At 33.3% G+C, this 22,810-nt stretch overlaps 3 protein-coding genes across 5 annotated transcripts in view; 2 read left to right on the plus strand and 1 right to left on the minus strand.

Moving 5' to 3' along the window:
- The window catches only part of LOC124364628 (cilia- and flagella-associated protein 91-like), a 53,180-nt gene extending 49,965 nt beyond the window's left edge, over positions 1 to 3,215 (plus strand). The window contains exon 19 of the mRNA XM_046820243.1: positions 2,979 to 3,215. Coding sequence (XP_046676199.1) covers positions 2,979 to 3,133 — 155 coding nt within the window. The 3' untranslated portion in view covers positions 3,134 to 3,215. The remainder of the gene's footprint in view (positions 1 to 2,978) is intronic.
- A 53-nt stretch (positions 3,216 to 3,268) lies between these two features.
- Positions 3,269 to 4,277, plus strand: LOC124365488 (endosialin-like). The gene is made up of 2 exons (XM_046821470.1): positions 3,269 to 3,283; positions 3,885 to 4,277. The coding sequence occupies exons 1-2, from the start codon at positions 3,269 to 3,271 to the stop codon at positions 4,275 to 4,277; spliced, it is 408 nt and encodes a 135-aa protein (XP_046677426.1).
- A 2,121-nt stretch (positions 4,278 to 6,398) lies between these two features.
- Positions 6,399 to 22,810, minus strand: part of LOC124364630 — a 33,456-nt gene continuing 17,044 nt past the window's right edge. For 2 of the 3 annotated variants that reach the window (XM_046820246.1, XM_046820247.1), the window contains 6 exons: positions 18,639 to 18,873; positions 15,585 to 15,719; positions 13,303 to 13,457; positions 12,199 to 12,340; positions 10,838 to 10,945; positions 6,399 to 8,811 (listed from right to left, as the gene is read on the minus strand). In XM_046820246.1, the coding sequence (XP_046676202.1) occupies positions 8,735 to 8,811; positions 10,838 to 10,945; positions 12,199 to 12,340; positions 13,303 to 13,457; positions 15,585 to 15,719; positions 18,639 to 18,873 (852 nt within the window). In that variant the 3' untranslated portion in view covers positions 6,399 to 8,734. The remainder of the gene's footprint in view (positions 8,812 to 10,837; positions 10,946 to 12,198; positions 12,341 to 13,302; positions 13,458 to 15,584; positions 15,720 to 18,638; positions 18,874 to 22,810) is intronic. The other variant, XM_046820248.1, reaches the window with a different exon arrangement.

Genomic DNA, 22,810 nt, shown 5'->3' on the forward strand with positions numbered 1-22,810 from the left:
GTAACTAACATGTCTCCCTTCAAATAATGAACTAAGATCCTGTCTGTGATCGTTACACTTTTTATCAGTATCGACTTTCCTACTTATTCTGTTTCACAAGTTCCTTGCACAAGCCAGTGGACCATGAGAATGGGCAAAATAAAACTTAAAAGAAATCTGCCTTTCCTTTACAAAAACAATTATTATATGTCTATTTAAAATTATTTCTCTTGCAGTTAAAGGCTAAACTAGCTAAGGCTAGGGGTTGAAATCGACTTAACTTTTGTTTATCAATTTTAGAAGATTTTAAAAGAAGGTTGACTTAGCAGTAAGTCTTTTCTACATATATAAAAGAGGATGTTTGTATTATTATTGATTGATATTGTTTATTGATAGACTCAAAAACTGTTTTACTGATCATTATGAAAATTTGTATATCATAAACTGCAACTATGAGACAGTTACGTATATTAATAGCCAAACAGTATATATATATATATTATATATTTTAAGTATTTAGTTTCCTAGCAACAGTAAGATTTATACCAGATCTACCACTAAAAATAAAAGTATGTGGATCATTAACGTGCCTTGGCCACTCCCAAGTTTGAAGGTTAGGCCTTGTCACATAATTTTTGAAGTGAAAACTTCTTTAGGCGCGTTGAGCGTTTTGGTAGAGGGTAAAATCCTCGGTTCGCGTCACCGACATGCTAATGATACTAACCTGCATGAAAAAGTCAGTCTCACTGTGTTTTTTAACCGTAGACTTGGCCGCGGACTACTAACCTGCATGAAAAAGTCAGTCTCGCTGTGTTAAAACTGTCCCGGCGGAGTATGAAAACAGACTGCGAAAATCAGTGACCTTTACGGCTTCCTCTCGCGATTTAAAAGTGAAGCCAATGTCGTACAATTCTGTAAGATGCATCAAATTAAAGCTCTTAATATTGGTTACATTTTTAAATATTAAAAAAATTTCGAAATAATTTTGATTATTGTTTACATTTTACATAGCGTTTACAATGACAAGAAAAAAGTAGTAAGCGAGGATTTTTTTTATTTTTTGCTCAGACAAAATTTGTCAGTGAGAAAGTTGTGTGAAAATAGATGAATATTTTTTTTGTAATTTTTCATTTTTTTATTGGAAGTTTAGTTTAGCCTGTAGTAGCGTATGAAGTGATGAGTGAACGTTTCTGCCGGAACTGTAGTTGGCGCATTGGCTCACTGATACCGTATTAACTCAATAAATTAGTTTATTGTGCAATAAAAATACCTTTACGAAAGAACCAAGTTAATTTAACTAATTTATTAGTTTTAAAAATATTGTGGGTTTAATTGTTATTGCAATTATATACTTTATCCGTAAGTAAAGTTAAATTGACCACGTGGGAAGTTCAAAAGTGAGTATGAAACATATTAATATTTTTATACAGATAAATGAATAATGAAAACAACGAATATATTTTTAAACATTTTTAATATTTGTACGAATATTTGTATTTAAAATTTAGCATTATTCATTTTAATTATGTTTTTAATATTTAATCTCTTCATCATGAAATGAGTATTATTACGGTATAAGATTTATCTTACTAGCGTGGTAAAATAGATTTCTAGTTATTTGATAATATTTTTTCGTGGATTTTAAAATTGGAAAATTAAAAACGCGTCACATTTACAATTACAGATGTACTGCTACTATAACGTATTGTTAATTACTCTCAACTTAATAGTTCCGTTTTCACTTCTATCGGCAGTCCCACGACTGCTACTGTTTATTTTTTTATATTTCTTCATTGCCACATTCAATCAAAATTTCTTCATCAAGGATACCATCACTCACTTTCTTTTTACTTTGATTAAGTATGTTCTCCATAAGGTTACTGAAACTCTCAGAAAAGAACAATTTTATTTTACTGCGACGTCATTTCAGATGGCAACTAATCAAAACAATCAACAGATGAAACGGTAAACAACAATCGACTTTGAGAGAGCCGACCAGCTTCAAAATCGAACATGTTATGATCATTGATATAATAGTATAGACAAATGTAAAAGTAATCAATATCAGGAATACTTTTCGACTAGAAAATTATTAATTTAGCCTGTCATAGGTAATTGCGCCGATGTCAACTGATGACTGGCTATATATGTCATCTGTAGTCAATAGGTTAGGCCCTAATATCGTTGGAATTTTGTGTACCACTGATTTACCTAAACTAGATTCATAAGCTATCAATTATTAGCACAGTCTTTGGGTGATCTGTATTTTTTCAACCAGATGAAGTTGTTTTCGCACAATTACTCCAGCAGATGTGGCTGCTTAACAGTAATGGTCATTTTGCCACATCATTGTTGCCATGTAAAAATCTTCTTTTACAAAGAATCACATCTGTTTACCTTAAAACAACATTTAAATATAATAATGCTTACACATATTTTGCAACTTAATGGTGAGATTACTTAAGGCTTAATACATTTCAGTACGTTATTGTTTAATGCAGATTTTCATGAAAAAAGTATGATCACAATAATAAAAGTAACACATATTTTCACCTCAAAATCAAATAACCCTGATGCAACAACAACTACAACTCCCTGAAAAAACTCGAACATACTAATAGGGTTAGTTGAAGATTTGTATGAGTTCAGAATGAAAAACTAGATATGGGTCTTTATCGAACTTGAAAGACGTTATTTCATCTAACAATACGTTGAGAAAAATGGAGTATCAGTGCTGGGTAAAAGCTATTTCATAACCATCTCCATCCTGTATAGGTCTTTATTATGGATTAAGTTACCTAATAAAATGTATTGAGCATATTTAATATGTTCACACAATGAAACAGATTTTATTAAAACTACTATCAGACATGTTGATCAGACTCAGCCAGTCGATAATGGCATATTTTGTCAGCAATTTGCAATGGTTTTTATAAATTTAATGTATGAATCATATTTTATATTCCTCTTGATTTATATTATCTTGCATATTTTTACAGAAATAAGATCTCAGGCCAAACAATTGATTGAAGACATCATCAAGGACGCTCAGAAAAAAGTTATCCAGGCTGTAGCAGAAGATTTTCTCACAGACTTACTAAAAGATGCACAGACCAAAGTGGACTATGTCACTGGGGATTGGTATTCGACATAGTGTCATTCATTTATTTGTGATAAGTTTATACAAACATTTTTTAAATCAATAAATGTACCTATTTTAAAAATCTTTTAAAAAAGCTTTTTATTTTACCAACCGATGTTTTATCAACCCTCTAAGGGACTGTGAACAATGAACAATGCTTCGGTATTACTATACGGTTTACCGTCATGTGACAGGCTTCAATGATGCTGTCAGATTACATGGTTGGACATGCACCGCCATAGAATCCAATCTTGTCTATGTAGAAATGAAGTTTCATGCAAAATTTAGTCTAATGATGGAATCTTTGTCAAAATATCTTGCAACATCATACATTCGTATGTAAAATGTCTTATGAGTATACTAATGAGAATCTTATGAGTTTGTATACAAATTTATTTATTTTTATATTTTCTAATTACCATTATATTTTTAATTATATTTTATGTGTATTTGTGTTATTTCTTTAATTTATGTATTTCTTTTATATGGTTGTAAGTATAGTTTGTTTTAATAATATATGTTCTAATTGTATTACTGCTTATGTAAGCAAAAGTCCGTATAAGTCCGATATTTTGTAAAATGTGTAACAGATGGAGTCTAATATTTAAATATTTGTTTCTGTATTGCTAGCTTTCATAACTGGTTAAGGAAGGCTGGTATTTTCCATACCAGTAAATTGTAAAATTTTATGGTGTTGAGATAGAAATAAATCATTATTTATTATCACAGTAATACGTGTTTCAACAACAAGACCTAACGAAAGACAGTGTGCCACCCACCACTGTTCGCTGTGAGCCACCCACCACTGTTCGCTGTGAGCCACCCACCACTGTTCGCTGTAAGCCACTCACCACTGTTCACTGTGACCCACCCACCACTGTTCGCTGTGAGCCACCCACCACTGTTCGCCGTGAGCCACCCACCACTGTTCACTGTGAGCCACCCACCACTGTTCGCTGTGAGCCACTCACCACTGTTCGCTGTGAGGCACCCACCTCTGTTCACTGTGAGCCACCCACCACTGTTCGCTGTGAGCCACTCACCACTGTTCGCTGTGAGCCACCCACCACTGTTCACTGTGAGCCACCCACCACTGTTCGCTGTGAGCCACCCACTTCTGTTCCCTGCTCCATGCTTCTTATTCCAACTGGGCTAGTGTTCAAGACATAAAATTTGGGTACTGACCAAAATATTTTATTCAAGCTCTTTGTGAAGCCTTCAAATATACTCTGTGATCAAGAACTTTAAAATTTTGTGGGACCACAACTTTTTTAAAACTTCATCATTTGAACACTTCTATCAAATAGACTTTCCAAATTTCAAGGACTTCATAAGTGATTTTTTATTCTAAATTAAATTTTAGAATAGATGTAACTGAATTATTCTTAACAATTAAGATTATTTCCTTTACATGAACTTTGTAAAAGTCAATAAACAATCAAAAATGGCCAAAACGATAAACCACCCTCAGTTTGAAGGTTTTGTGGCACTACACTCATATCTGGCAAATCGACTTGGAAGAAATTTACTTCACCTAAACCAATGTTCTTTTTTTTCTTAACCCTTTGCACTCGAGATGGTCTTGTCCTCTCAGGGCTGAAGCCAGCCAGCACTGCTGGTTATTTAGGTTTCTTTATTACATTTCCCTGGTAAACATAGAGTACAAGGCAGGAGTACACCACACCCTGTGTCACGTAACAGGCTTCGCTGAGGTTGCATGCACAATTTCAAGTCTATATCTCATTTCATTACCAAGATGTCCTGCGAACAGATGCAGACAAACAGGAAATATTTTTAAACCCTCCAATCCAACAAAAGACAAGTGTGTCTGTGTACTGAATGATAGGCTTCAACAAAACTTAGACAAACTCCATGGTTGGACATGCACCATAACTGAACTCTTTTTGTAGAATGTAGAAATGTGATCAAAATAAAATTTCAAACAAAATTAAAAGTATTCCAATAAAATGTTGGTCGAGATATCTTGCCACATGATACTTTTCATAACAAAATATTTTAACCCTTAGCACGCCGTAGACGGAATAATCCGCGATGTTGTTAGGTCTTATAACGCCGAAGACGAAATAATCCGCTGATCGATAAAAATATATTTTATTACTGTTTTTGAAATTTATAAGCTCAATATATATATACTATACTAATATACTCAATATATAGCTTATAAGCCACAATACTAAGTAATGTACTGGCTTGACCAAATAATCCAGTTGCAGCTGTCAGCTGGCCGCAATAGGTTAACAATAAATTGTTTTGTTGCCGGCAGCTGTTCTCCCACTCCTGTCTGTACGCCGATGACGATACTATCCGCCATTACTGACTGTCAGTGGAGCAAGCATTGTGCCTTTGGGAAGTGTTCTTGCGTTGTCATTCCTTATACAAACAGTTGTAAAAAGTTATTGTTACCATGTTTTAGGTGTTATAATCAAGTTTTTATTGTTTCTTTTCTGTTGTGTAATTAAAGCTCATCACCCAGACGATTCTGATATGACGATTTTGTTGCTAAAGTTTTGAATGCTACGTTTTCTAGTGCTTATTATGAACTTATAAACTAATCAAGATCATTATATTACACTTTATTTGTTTTCTTATCCTTGTACATAGTTTTAATATTTTTCATCACATGTAGGCCTATTTGATTACTCTGTAACCTGAAATTTGATTTTTATTGAAATATTCCATTATTAGGAAAAAAATGTGATTATTTTAATGCAAGTATTACATTATTGTAAAATTTATTTTTTGTTGTGTGTTATTAGTCATTAGGAATGAATAAAAAAATTAGCTTTAAGGAATTTTCATTTTTATTTTTTCACCTTAAATGAGCATAGTCTAAAAAAATACTAAATTTATATCAGCGTTCAAAGGGTTAATATAATTAATATTGTAAGATATAAAAACAGATGGGTGGATTACCTGCTAAAACTTTCTCATACAATGCATCTCATATTATATACAAGAATGGTTCATGCACACAGGCCCGTACTCAGACAACTTTACAGGGCCCCGCCACACTTCTACTGGTGAGGGGGCGCGGTGTTGGGACATGACGGAAACCCCCACCGAATATTTATTCTAGGGTCTTCCAAAGCTGAGTACAGTCCTGCATGCACCTGAAGAAAAATACAGGATTCTAGTCTTGAAAGGAAATACTGTTTATGGATAGATATCCATAAGATCTCCTAATGCTGTTATTCTAGTGCTAGTCAGTACAAGTGGACTCACACAATGGGAGGAGGAACATTAAAAATCACATACATCAGGCATTGATACAGTGATTATTATTTATAATATATATGCCATCACATTGTGAGATCTAAAGTAAGCTAACACTACAAAAATATATTAAAACTATTACATTGTTTAGATAAAACAACAGCGGTGCTAAAAATAGATGTAAATAGTGATTTAATGGGTCAGTTTGTGTAAATGATACACTTCAACTGTTAGAAATTAACGTTTTTAACAACCAATACATGTCCTTATGAGTGGTGATAGTTCTCCTTTTTAGCAGGACAGCCTGTCGGAAGTTGATCAAAATCTTAAATGGAATCTTTACAAACAGTGTATACCCAAATCCAATGTTACAAAGCCTTAATTTGCGATTATTTCTTCAGGATTTAACTGTAAGTTTTCATATCAATGTTTTTTTTTCCTTAAAATCCTATACAATGATCTAGACCTTTATCTAGATATTCCATTTAATATTTTGATCAACTTCCGACAGCTGTACAAACAGCTCTTGCTCAATGTGTACTTTGTTGTGAACGTATAAATATAATGGTACAGTGTGGCTAATTCAAGATTTATAGAGGAGTGAGATGAGAAAGTGTCTTGTCAGTAACAGTGACATGATCTTGGGGTCAAGGGTCAGGTCCTCTGTACAATGATCTCCACCCGTAATATGCTTAACTCTAATAGCCACTTACCGATGCGCTTTTTAAAAACTGACACATTTTGTCTTAAAAAAATTAAAAGCGTGAAAGAATCGAATAATATTTCTGAATAGTATATTTTATATATATAATAAGCATTGGCTTTGGAATAAGATCTATACAGTTGTAAAAGGGGTATTACTGTATCAAGGGCATATTGTGTGTTATCTGAAATGGGAATTTCTGCTAAAATATACTGAAGAGAGGAGGTTTGAGAGCATTATTTTTCAATCTTCAGTAGATTTTGTTTAGTTTGTACGTATCTTTTTATGCACTAGATAAATAGAAAGATCAAGTAATTGGAAAAGAAAAAGAATTATTAGTTGTTTAAAACGAAAAAATAAAGAAACCAAAGCAAGATGCTCTTTTATTACGTAAAGAAAGAATTACTTGAACAAACTTAACAAACAACATAACAAACCACTAAATAAAAATATCATAAAAACAACACCAAATAAAGATATCTATGAGGTTAAAGGCCGACCCGTGAAATCACGAATTTGACGTTATTAACATATTCTGCTCATCTTTCTGAACAAAAATATATATGGTTTTAGGGAGTGCAAATGGCAAATAACATGGTTTTAGGAAGTATATTCATAAATAGTTAAGTTTATAATATTTTAATGTTCTGTTTGTGTGCTGTGTCTCGATATCTATGTACTTCAATGTTATCTGCAGCTGGGACTGATAGCTTATCTGTTATCTGATCGCTCCAGGGTTGTGGTCCAGTGCTTCACAAGATATCGATACTGTGTACTGTAGTTTGGATTGAGTGAGTTCTTGTCAATCATACATCAATCATCCACTAGTTCGACGAATCATAGTGAATTGTGTGTGCCGGAGTGTTCTGTCGGGCATGTTAGGAGATTACGTTTTGACCGAAACAAGATTATTTAGTTTTAATGGTAAGTGTTGTATATTACTGTCCATTTATATATTAATATTGGGTTTTTACACGATTTATTACGTTTTTTACACTATACATAAATTACTTTTAAATTTATATTACTGATCAGTCCCTCTAGAATTTGATATTTTACTGATATGTACTATCTCGAGGGATGTTTTTTTCTTTCACTGACATCAGTGTGGGGCAGCGCCACTGCTGCAGCCCACGCTGATGGCATTCGTCTGAAACCGATAACAACTAATTAATTTGTAGCTCGAAATTAAGAAAAACGTCGTTCATATGGCCCGAAAGTCTGCTCATGGTGGCGCATCTGATGATGCATCACGGTCACAAAGGTCACATGAGTCCGACACAGAAGTACAACATGGAAATATTGCTCCGCGTGTGAAAAGTAGTTCCATTTTTTTATTTCTATAACTTCAACCTTACATTTTTTTGTTCAGTAGGACGATTCCAATAAGTTAATAACGTGAAACATGTACTTTGCTGTTCCGGTCGTTACTTTCATTACTACCCAAATAAATGAATAAGTGACAAGTTTATTCCAAATATTTCTCTAATATAAATTAACTTACACAATATGGCACTTTAGCATTGAATAATAATTGCAGTACTGTTCACAACTTCTCTTTTATTTACAACTCACAAAAATACAAGTAAATACAAACATCAGGTATACATGATGGTTTTAATTAAAGCATAGATTTTAAAAGTGCCCAGTAAAAATATACACAAAAATTACAATACTCACTTATTACATAACAATTTACAAAATGCATCTTTACTTGTAATTTCATTAGAACTGTCTCGTTTCCTCTTCACACCTGAAAACAAATTATTTAAATTCTTAAGAGAGTGAACTATAATAAACAAATAAAGTGATACTATACAGTGTACTAGCCTAGATTCTTTACTAACTTTAAAATTCAACAGAATACGAGTCATGAATAGAGAAAAATTAGTATTAGATTATAATACCAAATTGCATTTCAAGATGGCAGGAGGTTAAAATTTTAAAGCTTGTAAAAAACCATTAATATTTTTAAATAATAATAATACAAGTTGCTGAAAATATAATTATTACAAACATGCCATCTCCTTGATTGGTCAGTAAATAATGTATGCTGCACAATGGCTGCATGCCTGTTGTAATGCACTTTGTCATTTATATGGTTATGCGAAACAAACCTATAGTTATTTTATTTTACAACAATCAGATTTTCTTTTTTTAATGAAAAATAAACACAGGTACAATACCTAATTTTCATTGCATTGCATTGTACTTTCTTAGAAATACTGTCACTCGTAAAAAAAAATTACTTTCAAAAACTAAAAAACTGCAGAAAGAAATTAGAAGATCATAATTTGTCTACCACTAAGAAATTCTTATTAAATTTTAAAAATGATGATAAGTTTTCTTTGTGATTATAGTCTTAATTATTTTATTCTAGATTTGTTTCTTTATGTTATCTTATTTCCAGATTTGAATTGTTATATTTATTTACATATTTTTACATCAATATTACTATAATCTATGTAAACTTCTTTATAACATTGGGATTTAATGTTTTACTTTTTAGTACTAAATTTTTACATAATTATGTTTATATACTTTTTTATAATGATATTTTTATACATCAATATTTACCTAAGTCAGGTACCATACAATTTTGGATTTGTTTTGATTAGTGAGTACATGATGTAATTGTCTGGATTAGCCAAAAGAATGTTATTAAAGTAGGCATATTTTTATGAAATCCAAACAAAATACTCTAAAATATTCTAACACCTATAACATGTGTAGCCGTTGGGCAGAATCAGACCGCGTCAGTTCGACCTTATGACATTTATTCCCAATTAAAGGAGGTGTATGGAGACAATGTGATGGGCGAGTCTTCTGTTAGGCGCTGGTGTCGTAACTTAATCCTGGGGAGGGGAAATACACGTCAAAAGGAGCGTTCAAGAAGACCATGTGTCCAGACCAGCTGCTGAGCTCAGTAGACGAATGCGTGAGAAACGCTCAGCACATCACGTCACTATGTGACATTTTCCTGATGTGTCTCGAACAATTATTCATAAAATTGTCAAAGACTATCTGCATTATTCAAAAATCTGTGCTAGTTGGGTCCCTCACATACTTAGAGGTGAGCACAAAACGAAGCGTATGGCTGCAGCATGTTATTCCTGACTCATTCACCAACCAAACCAGGTGAAACTCATAGCAACCATTTTCTGGGATGGACAAGGTGTACTACTCATTGATGTTAAGGCCCGTAGAGATATAATTAATACTAATACGTATTGATCGACAACAAGGTCTATTGTCTACAGGCGTCTTTCTTGTTCATGACAATACCAGGTCTCAAGCAGCTTCGATAACAACTTTTGCAGCAATTTCAGTGGAAACTTTCGACCATCCTCCGTTTAGCCCGGACTTGACTCTTTCGGATTTTCATCTCGTTACGAAGCTTAAAGACTTTCTGGTGGGAAAAAATTTTACAGTGAAGAACTTAAACGAGGCGTAATTACGTATCTCAATATGCTGGCAGCGGAGGACTATGACTGTGGAATACAAAAACTTGTCACACATTATGATACAAGCCTAAATTTGCTTGGAGATTATGTGGATAAGTAGTGTAAAGTATACTCTTTCCAATAAAAATGTTTATATTTGTCAATATTTACTCCTATCTCTTTATTGTACAAATGGGTACCACTTTGTGAATGGCTCTCGTAAATAAAACACATAGGGATGTTACATAGTGTTCATTTTTTTTATCACTAACATGTTTTGTTCCTACAATTTAAATTTTTCCATTTGGTAATGTTATAGTCAAAAAGACAAATTACCTTTTGTTTCAGTTGAAGCCTTACTATTGATGAAAGGGATGCACAATGTTGGCAAAGCAACTGGCAAATTATGTTCATCAGTGGATGATCTCTCTTCTGAAGCTGAAACTATAAAATGTTTATTATTATTTAATATTATAAAAATGTAAATTACATTTTTTTAATTCCATATGATACAATCTAAATAGCTTCTAATTAAGAATAAGTTGACACTTTGATCTAGTATTATATAAAACATAAAAAGGTAAATTGTTTTGTCAATTTCACCAACCCGTTAATGCATATACATCACACAATCCTACAATAACTTTACATTTTTTATGTGTATTTAGCTATAAACATAGATAGTATTAAATACAGTAGTAACTTCGTTAAAATATATTATTTTATTTTTATACAGGGGGAATTTAATAATTAAAGCAAAGTGCATCCATGCTTTTTTCCAGGTCACAAATTTTCTTACACCAGATGCAAATATCTTTTTTTATTGGTGTTTGAGCCAAATTCCCACAATTGTTTTGACATCATTATCCTAGAAATTCTTCTTAAGTAATGCCTCCTAAATCGGTAAGAGAATTTTGCTCTTCCCAGCTTATTTTGTCAATGTGTCTTTATCAAAATGAACTGTAATTAGTAATTCGGCATTTGAGAACTAATAATAAATTAAATGTATAACACGTGTGGGTTATACACTATTTTATGATCTAACTCCTACCATCATACTTGAATGTCATAATTACATTTTCACAACTGGAATTTTTTTGTTAAACATGATTTATTAATTCATGTAAAAAAAAACTTTAAAGTGGCATCATTTAACAGAATCACAACTTCTAAAATATGCCAAACACATAATTTGAAATAATCAGTGTTCTACATTCAATCAATCAAGAAGACCTTTATTGATATAGAGTTTTCGCAATACGAGATCTTAATAACAAAATTCAGCTCTAGAATGAGCACGCTGTGTTAGTTTGGTTGCTCTACAAATCACAAGCTGATTAGCTTGCATCACAGGTTGTACACTCCTCATGATAGTAAAAGTTACAAAACATGGTTAAAGTTTGCTCAAATATGACAATTTTGGGATGATGAAAGTTTAGATCGTGATGTTGAATCAGCAGTGTGACTGTTATCACATATACAGTTAGTAACCAATAACTGTCAGCACAGCATTCAAGTGATTAATTAGAGTAGAAAACTGGGTCAGCCAAAAACAATTTTGTATAATTATGTTTTATAATAAAATAAATACTACTACAATTTTTTTAGCATACTAAATTTATGTAGAGCATAGCTTATTTCTAAAAGGTATAGAGCTTAAGTTTAATGGAAATAAATCATTAAATCAAAGCACACACCTCCAGAAGACGTTTGTTCAAACTTCAATCGGTTTAGTTCTTTGCTCATAACATTCATAGCATTCCTGGTGTCTCTAAGCTCTCTTTTCATGTGCTTTAACATCATCTTTTGTGCATTTAATCTCTGTTTCACCAGAACATTCTAAACAGAACAAAAATACATTCAACAAAATTTAAGTTACATAAAATGTTTTTATTAAGCGATCATCCTGAGTCTGTATGTATGAAGTGTCAATTGTATATTAATAAGAAAATCAGCATACTTGCCTTGGAAACTATCTTCTAGGGTCCAATGATTAAAATAACACATAAATGTACACATATTTTACACATTATTGGAATTTTTCAATTGCACTACAATCTTTCTCAACCAGTAGAGAAAATTCTAGTTGTCTGTTTTAATCAGTGGATCCTAGAAGGTAAACTTGCTGATTTTCCTATCAAGTAGTAACAATCCCTAGCTTTCAGCCCTATTAATTCAAACCCAATCGTATATTAAACTGAAGACCAAATAATAAAACACTTCTCTACAGAGAATTATCAATTTTTGGATCTAATGGTACAACGGTATTCAAAGTTGGTCTTTTGGCCACATTTGTTTAGATTACCAACAACATGAACTGAGACAATTTTGAAAAGGATATAATTTAACCTTGCCCTATGGATGAATGAACAAGTGAGTGCATGATTATGACTTTTCTTCTTGTCTAATTAAAGCTTTTTTATTGATCTTTTTAATTATTCTTTTACTTTTTTATATAACTGCTACCATTAGAAATAAGCAAGTGTTATATTTTATCTTGTTATATTTACAAAGAACTTGTTACTTTAGTTTAATAAGCACACAAATATATAATTTCTATACATTCTTTTATAAAAGCAGTTATAATACTTTTAAGTTTATTTTTGTTTTATTTTAATTATATTAATTTCTCTTTATTTACTTATGCTATTTACTATCTATTGTTTTTTGCTATCAATAGTTTTGTATTTGTATTCAGTGACAAACAGGTTAAGTGTAAGAGAGGACCTTATGGTCCTAACTTTCCCTGCCACAATAAAGAGTTTAATTAATCAATCAATCAACCAAAGAAGTTGCCTCACCTGACACTTGATTTTGTGTAAAACCGACTTCGTGGTCCGTTGTAAAGTCAAGACGTCTCTATGGGTGCTGTTGCACTTGGCTTTGGTGTGGTGCAGCATCCTAAAGAGCTTCATTGAAGGCATTGCCTTGGTCACAGCCCTCTCACCATCATTCTCTGTAAAGGCGAGATTTTATGTAAAATCTATTAATATTTTAACAAGTTAAGAGTACATTAGACCGTAAGTTGTCTAACAGGCTTCGCTGAGGGTGCATACAACATTTCAAGTCTATAGCTCATTTCATTCTTGAAATATCATGTGAACAGACAGAGAGACAAAAGATTTTTGCCAACCTCAGGCAAATCTCATGGTTGGACAACTCATTCTTGTCTATGTAGAAATTAAGTTTGATACAAAATGTAAAGTCTACATGTGAAATCTTTCTCAAGATATCTTGAGGATGGTTATGCTACATATTGCAGTGTCATAAGATTGTACTCAGTTTGTCTACAAATTTATTTATTGTGTTATTTCCTCGTTGCCATCATGGTTACCCTTAAGACCAATGTTAAAATGTTCACTCAGCTAAAACCCTTGGAGTACCAAGCAGTATCATCGAACTTGATTTTGATTATATAGAAATGAATCTTCATGCAAAATTTCAAATCTATAGGTCAGTTTGTTCTCAAGATATTGTTAAGAAAATAGAAATGAAATTTTTCTAGCCCCTAGAGTGATCTAACACTCAGCCAATTAACACAAACAAGGTATCAGCACTTTGCAGTAAATCAGCTTGTTAGATCTGTTTCAAATATTGTTTCACCCACACATAATAACTAGACTTAAAAGTTTAGTTCCACAGAACTCTAAGAACACTCTAAAGTTAGTTTCAATAACCTACTACAATAGTGGTTCTTGGGTACCATAACTGCATCTGACTAGACACAACTAACTTGGAATTTCATAACCAGGTGTCATCCAACACATCCTGACAAACTCCTAACTTCTCAACAAGATAAAATTATACCACAAAATTAGCTTTGATCATATTCCATTTCTTCCACTATGACATGATCCTAAAGGTGTGTGACAAAGCCAAGTCTAAGACCTGGCACCTACTTTAAATGCCAAAGCAATCATCCTTACCCTGATCTCCATCTCTGAGTAAATGAGACTATCATTTTGTTGATACCAAGGAAAGACAGAGGTATTTTGATAAATATTGACACAACACACCCTGACTGATCAAAATCATTTAAACGAAACAAATGACCTGGTTACCTTCAATGCCTGTCAACCTCCTTGCATATAATCTTATGCAATACTACTCCTAGCCCAGATGGGATCTCCATTCTGCTCCATAAGCACACCCCTTTCTCCTCATTATCTTCCTCACAACCCTATTTACATCATTTTCCACCTTCGATATTCTCCATTGATTGGAAACATGCATGTGGCATTTCCTATCATAAAGATCCCAGCGATACCTCCAATTTTAGTCCAATCAATCTGCTTCCAGCTATCTCAAAGTTCTTTGAAAACGTACTAGCAGCTATAATCTACATTCACTCTCACTTTCTATCACCCAACAATTCTTGCCCTAATGAACATGCACGAGGTATCTGACACTGATTGACAGATATCTGACCTTAATACAAAATTTATCGATCTTCAATTCCCACCATCCGTCATTTGGTGCATGCTCCACCACAGCCTTAACTTGCCTATATATGTCGATCATCCGACTGGTCATCCCTTTGTAGCATATACTGCAATAAATCACCTCCCTTCCTTCAATGGACTGAAAAATTGGCTCTTAGCCTAGCTTCTCACATACCTTCCTGAACCTCATCACATCGAGAGGTTTAAGCTTCTCATCACACTAAAATTCTAACATTTATCACTAACCTCACTAACCAAATCTGTGAGGCTTACATCCTAGAACTTTTCTCTGATCTCCACTACCGAAATCACTCCTCAATTACGACCTTCAATTGTCTTCGCAAATAAAAAAAATCTCTTTTCTTCCTTCCTTTCCTTTCTTCCGGGCTAAGATTTGAAAATTGGTTCACCATGCTACCCACTTAACTGACTGCCAACTAGAGCCCTGCTGTGCCAAGATTTCTAGGACTAGCAGCAGCCTACTGAGCCACCTACAGACTCTCATCTTGAGCCTCCTACCATCCTGCCTGGTACTAAACATCATAATTGAACAGTAGTCCTCGGCTAATGAGGACCGTTGGTATATCATAACCAGACATGTTGTTTATTTCTTACTACACATGTTAATAGAAAATGCTCACCGAGGTTCTGTTTGGTAGCGGGCAAGAGCCGAGAGCAACCGACGATGATGGCCCCGGCATTGTCTTGAGACAGTGGCACTTTCACTGGCTGTAGGAAAGGAGGTCTGCCTAAAAAAGGAAGTAGCCTATTTGTCACTGCAAACAGAGAAATGCTTGTTTTAAGGGACAATATTCTCCCAATTCAGCAAAAGTTTGGGTCTTAAAAGATACACCAGCCCTGCCTCAGACTGATTACAACATATTCCACAGTTATGACATTCATGGAAAAATTCTCATTATGGGCATTTAACTAAATAATCAAGATTTACAAAACTATAGAGGCTTTGAAGAACATTAATATATCCCAAAACTCATTTAGGAAAAATGAATTTATTTTTTTAAAGTTAACAATTTTATCCAAGAATTATAAAAATCTATATTTGTTGAAAAATTATTTACAGCTCAAGATAACTTTTAACTGTCTTTTAGAACATAAGACAATTTCAAAAGTTAAACTTTTAATAAATTATAAATCACTAAATGTAAATCGTTCTTTAACCTATTGCGGATCGTATTGCTTTGGCGTGCGGGCACCAGCGGGCACGAATTAATTTACGGTCAACAGCCACACGAACAGCAATGGTGCGCCACATCGCATCGCTCGCTATTGTATACTAGAAAATTCAGCTGTGAAGGTATTCGTTCAGATGGAACATAGGCCTGCTGGGGTATCCGTGATGTAGAAACGATAACACGCGAGCAATGTTCCGGGGTGGCAGGGATGATGTCTGAATCATAGTCTAAATAAAGCAGCTCGGGCAAAGCGATTACAACATCCGGGCCATTGTCTAGACTAAACCCGCCAACATGTACGTCTGCGTTGTTTAGTTCTGTCTCACTAACCTCAAAAGTACTAAAATAACAACTGAGGAAAACACCCAATCAGAAGCGCTAAAAAGCAGAGAGTAAACTCATATGAATGATTTTTCTACTTCGACATACAACTGCGATCTGTAGGATATTTATAAAACTTTTGAAAACTCTAAACATAGATTGTTGTTAAACACTCTTAGTTGACAAGTGAAGACGATCGCCCGATCTATCAGACATTAATAGAACTATTTGGAGGGAAACTAAAAACAGACTGCTTTTGCGACCTGAGCTTGTCATCGTGCTGTTAAGCCCAGCCGCTGCGTGACGAGCCCAGCTCGTCAGTGATCCGCAATGGGTTAATAAATAGTTTACTTTTAATCATTTTATAATCATTTCTATTTTCATCATTTATAATTTAGTGATTCAGAAAAATAATTGTAACATAATATAAAAAAGCAATAATAATAAATAGACTTAAAATACATATTAGTAAAATCTTGAATGAAATTTATAAATGATTTTTTAATGTTTAAAATATTTAAAATAAAAAACCAAGAATTAAAATTAAATAATAAAATTAATTAAATTAATAACAGGTTGAGTACGTAACAACAGCCTATACAGCATATGTTGTCAACATCAGTGGTAGGCAACATAAATGAGTCATCTACAAACAGGTTAGACCTTGGCAACACAAGACTAAGTTTTTGTCACATGTTTATTAATAATTTGATTTCTGAATATTATCCTATAAACAAGGTTTTACATGGGAATAAAATGATATCCTGTAATTTTGCCTTTATCTTTGTTGTTGAATTTCAACGATATTTTATACTTGTCATTTTCTTGTCAATGAATACCCTTAGCTTTTAAAGGGTTCATCAATTAAAGAGATATTAATTTCCTAGAACTGACAAACACCTGATACCAGAAAAATAAACATTTAATTAAACATTCCAAATTGGTTGATGATGACGATAAAAGAACGTAAACATTTCGGAGGCTAGACATAGCCCCTTTAAAAATTTTCACCCTTAAACAGTTTTTATTAATGAATCTGGTTTTTACTCTCTACTTTTAAGATCCAACAAAAAAGAAAGATAATTGATAGATGATGAAGAAACATTTCAACGTTTTAACAACAATAATTGTTGGTCTTTAAGGGCAACAATAAAATATTCAGTTAAATATTATTTTTATTAACAAACCAGGTTTTTATTCTTTAATTTTAAGATCAAACAAAGAAGAATCTTTAAAAAGAAGGTCATGGAACAAGTTTTTTATAACCGTTTCAACTTAATCTAATACAATTTCTTTTACTAACTCTTAAATTCAAATGCTAATGTTTATTTATATAATAACAATCTAAGTGACTTTTATACAAACATTTTTAACAAGCAGATCTAATTTTGTTGTTGTTTTCCAAATTCTGCAATATTTGTCTCTATTTTAAAACTAGAAGATATTTTTAAAAATTTCTTTAGTTTTTTAAGGTTTTCTAATTTTAAACTATCTTAGGTGAAAATGTTATTTTCTCTCACCCAACCTTTTAAATGATTAAATTCACTACTATCATTTCCTTATTCACTACATGCTTCTTAGAGTTATAATAACAGTCATAGAAGTAGTGTTTCTTAAACATTTATTAACTACAATAAGGAAATAAATTTTTTGCTTATCATCAGCAAAGAATTTGACATCAATTTTGCATTGTCATACAATATGACAATTTTTTACCAGTACGGAAACTGACAACAAATTTTTATCAGCATAGAACTTGATAACAACTTCTTTTTATCATAAAAGAATTTGACAAAATTCTTAATATATTTTACATTGATTCCAAACAGATTTCACATTAACATTTCAAAGTTTTTTTTTATTGATTTCAGAAAGACTTTACATTATTTCCAAACAGTTTTAAATTCTTTTTTTACAGATTTTATAATAATGTTTTCGTTACAAATATAGAAGTTTACGATAAAAGAATAAAGAGAAGATTTACTGTCCATTTTCTGTAGATTCATTTAGGGTATTTTAGATAGTAAATTTGGCTTGTCTCTAATAAGATTTTCTGTTTGTTTTCAAGGATTAATTTATAATAGTGATTAGGCAGAGATTTTACATTCATTTTTCTCTTGTCCGCAAACCTGTCCTAGGACTGACATATTTATCTACCCTCATCAATTACATATAAATTACCTGCTCTACTTTTAAAACAGTACAGTCGAGGGTTCTCAAGCCTCATTTTCTCTCTAATTGAGGGGAGAATTTTGTCGTCAAAGTGTTCCATAGCCATTGAAGAGATGTCTCGATACTCTTGCAGAAAGTCATGAGGTCTCGGCAATGTCAGGTAATTAACATTTGAAGATGTATTAGGCGTGTTGTTGATACTCTGATTTACAACTCTTAATGCTTTAAAAGCCTCATCAAGCACCTGAAAGATGTTTTTAATTAGCTATAAAAGCGGTAAATATTAGACAAATTACATTGACAATGTTATTGTTGCAATAACTCAATACTTTCTCTATGATATTAACAACATTACATTTCTTTTCATAAATACTTTTATATCCTTTAATATTGAATGTTAATTGATAAAACTATATTATACTGATCAGGTAGTGAACTGCAAGCCTGATATCAGATCTCTACTTTGCTCCCTTCTCATTGGTCACTACCGATCACTTTATATATCCTCTTGTTACTCAGTGAACAGATTCTCAAATCTCATCTTGTGCCATAAATTTAAAATATGTATGTGTGCGATAAATATGAGACAATGTAAAATATACGCTTGAAAGCCAAGAGTCTCACTCTGAGACGATATGTATCTAAACGAAAAGTGACGGAGTAAGACGATTTTTTATTTCATTTATGGTTTGTCTATGAAGTATCGAATACTGGTTGACATCATACCAAAGACCAAAACATGAACTGAACTAACATTTTCAAGTGTTATTTTTACTTTGTAGTGCTGCTAGACATACACAACTAAAAACTGAACTTTTTCTCAGTTTGGTTGGTGATATTGTAATGAATAACAGTGTGTTTATGTTGTGTAAACACATTTTTATTTATTTCAAGTGTTTTTAAGATAATACAGTTATTAAAATGAACAAAAAAGTGCTGAAAGTCACATAAGAAAACTTTTAGAAGATGTCAGTGCCAATGATAAGTCTGTAGATCCCAATGGCCACGAAGAGAGTCTTGTAGAGTTTGTGGAGGAAGACAGAGTTTCCATAGACTGTCCTTTTCAAATTTCAGAAAAAGAAGACATTGACGAATCTGGTCCCAGTTCTCGTCTGACTAGTGAAGAAAAACATTTTCTGTCTAGACATAACGGCCATTGATAGTGATTCCAATGAGCTAGTAGACAAAAATAACAAGGATAAGGATTATTATCCTTCATCAAATCCTGAATCAATCTAGCGTAAAGATTCGAAGAGGGGAAAAGTAGTCAGTTAGAGGTTAAAGTATTCCAATCTCAGGACGATGCTACACCTGAATTTGGAACCAATACACGCTGCTAGGCTTATTTTCTATAGTGACTGAGGATTTCGACTAACTTGGTTCATATGACTTTGATGAGAACTTGGCTTCCAGTGACGAAAATGAGGATGAAACCTGGTATAAGGTGGGATCTAGTGACACTTTCCCAAACATGTCAGTTGATTGCAAGGAGGATACAGGCCCGAAACTTGTTCCAAACAAGGATGCTTCTCCTCTTTCATTTCTCTGTTTTCTACGCCATACCTCATAAACTTGATGGTTCAAGAGACTAATAGATAAGCAGATTTATATTAGTCCTCAGTTATCTAAACACTGGCATATGACAGACTGGTTTCAGTAAGTGCTCAGGAAATGCAAGCATTCATCGCGTGTATTATGAAAATGGCACTAATCAACAAAACCATCCACCTTCACCTATTGGTCAACAACATGATTTGCCACACCATGATTTTCTCTGATGTTTACCAGGAATCGATTCCAGCTGATATTGAAATTCTTTCACCTTGTTGACAACACAAGATTTCACACAATGATCCATGAGCAAAATTTACACCAGTTGTGGATCATGCCAACAACCTCTTCAAGTGGTTCTTTGTACCCAATTGTCAACTTTCTGTTGATGAAAGACTAACTGGCACGAAAAGTCACACACCACTTATTCACTATTTACGAAAGAAGCAGCACACTGCAGGTGAGTTTTATGTACTCTGAGCAGTTTATTATATGTTTATTACAATGTTATTTTTCAGAATATTATGTTTCCTGAGACATAATATGGAAATGTCTAGTATTCCTTACATTTTTTATATAAAAATATATATTTATATGTTATAACAAAATATTTTAGCTAATTGTTCTCTTCATTTTAGAGACCTCTCTAAAAAATAGTATTACATTCCAAAAATTATATACATTTTCTTTTTCAAAAATTAACTATTAATTTTTATATAGTCTGAAAGTTAGCTAAAAAAACAAACATTCATTGTTAACCCTTTCCTGCTCGCATTGTTTCCAGGCGCTCACGGTGCTTCTAACCTCAATTAATTCGCTCTGCCGGTCGCGTTTGGTCAAAATACGCGGCGCCTCAACTTACAGACGTTCTGTCATTGTAATTAACTATAATTATATATATTAATTATTTTACTATATATTGGTTCAATGAAGTTGATTGTACGAGACCAGGGAGGGGGCACACGGACAGCTGGGCGCCGGGTTGTTTGTTGCGCAGTTACTTGGTGAAGGTCATTGTCTGGCTCGCCGTCACTGCCCCTGCCACTGTGATCACTCCGAACTACATCTTCAATGCCACCAACCACTTCACAAAGCTCTGGTACATCACTACACTCACTTGAATCGTCGCAATCACTACTAATAACGAGATCGATTTCACTGTCACGAAGTGTACGACTACAACCCGCCATTGTTTCCGCACAACTAATATAAATAGCAAAGTAATGAAATAAATCTACTGTAAAAGTAAAATAAATGGTCTCCTGATAGCAAACAACCCATAGTAGTACAAACTATTGCCACTCGTGAGCAGCACTTATCGGCTCTGTTGGGTAAAGCAGTGCATACCGATCTGTGCCGTTTAAGCAGTGGCTATGTAGTGGCCGTGCCGATTCATGCCTTGCGAGCGGGAGAGGGTTAAAGCCACAATTTAACCCTTCAACACACTATTTAATTTGAACTGAACGCCCCCTAAGTGGTCCACTTAATTTCTTGTTTTTCACAGTTTTATGACAACATTACCTTTACATACATTAAATGATTTTCTGTTAAGCCTATACTTGTAAAAGTGATTGTATTGCTAAAATATAAGTATACCCATACAAACATGTACAAAATACCATTACTAAAATTTTTTAAGAGATGTTTACTGGAAGTTATTTGCTGTACTTACGTTAGAAATTTGCAACTGTGTGATATGTCTTGAAGCAGTCCTCTAGGCATAGGCCAGCTTCACATTGGAGACACCAGTAGATTGTGTCCCTTCTTCTGCCATGTTTGTAGCAAACCACACATCTCCTTTGAGGCTTTGCTTTTTTCCCAGTTGGTGGAATCTTTTAAATAAAATGTCTTTCAGTTAGGCGCATTGGTGGAGGCTCAGTAGATGGTTTGCCTTGAACTATTCTTGGTACCTCTTGTTGAAATCTTTCCAAAATTTCTTTTACTACGCCTAATCTAAATGTTAAGTGATCAATATTGTTGTGTTTTGACTTCCAAATGATGTATGAATTCAGAATTGTAATGTTTAGCATACGCTTGAAGACTTTCATGTACCATTTAGTACCTCTTTTCCTTTCCAGTAGATAGTTCTCTAGCATTTGATCTCTAAGGTCCACACCCCCCATATTCTTACTATATTCTACTACAATACCAGGTTTTAAAACTTCTTTATTGTAATAGTATACGACACCATTCCTACCTCATGATAAGTACTGATGAGAGACATGACACGCTTGTCTCGCCACTTGGTAATGGATACATCATCTGAGTGCACAACTTGTATTTCCCCTTTATTTATTTTTGACTTTTGGATATCTTTTGTAATACCTTGTCTGTTTAACTTGATGGTTCCTACACAGTCAGTTTTCTGATCTTTTAGAAGTTTTGCCAAATAAGGGTTATTATAAAAATTGTCCATCCACAAAGTATATCCTTTGCCAAATAACTGCTGTACAAGTTCCAAAACTATAGCTTCACTTTTTTGTGTTTCTGTGTTTATTAGAGGACAGGTGAATTTCATGTCAGAGCCAGTGTATACAAAAAGATTCCAAGTAAAACCTGTTGAGGATTCACAAATTCATATGATTTGACACCAAACCGAGTAGCTTTCAAAGGAATGTACTGTCTGAACG

Source organism: Homalodisca vitripennis, chromosome 6 (genome assembly GCF_021130785.1).
Source record: "Homalodisca vitripennis isolate AUS2020 chromosome 6, UT_GWSS_2.1, whole genome shotgun sequence".
Lineage (NCBI taxonomy): Eukaryota > Metazoa > Arthropoda > Insecta > Hemiptera > Cicadellidae > Homalodisca > Homalodisca vitripennis.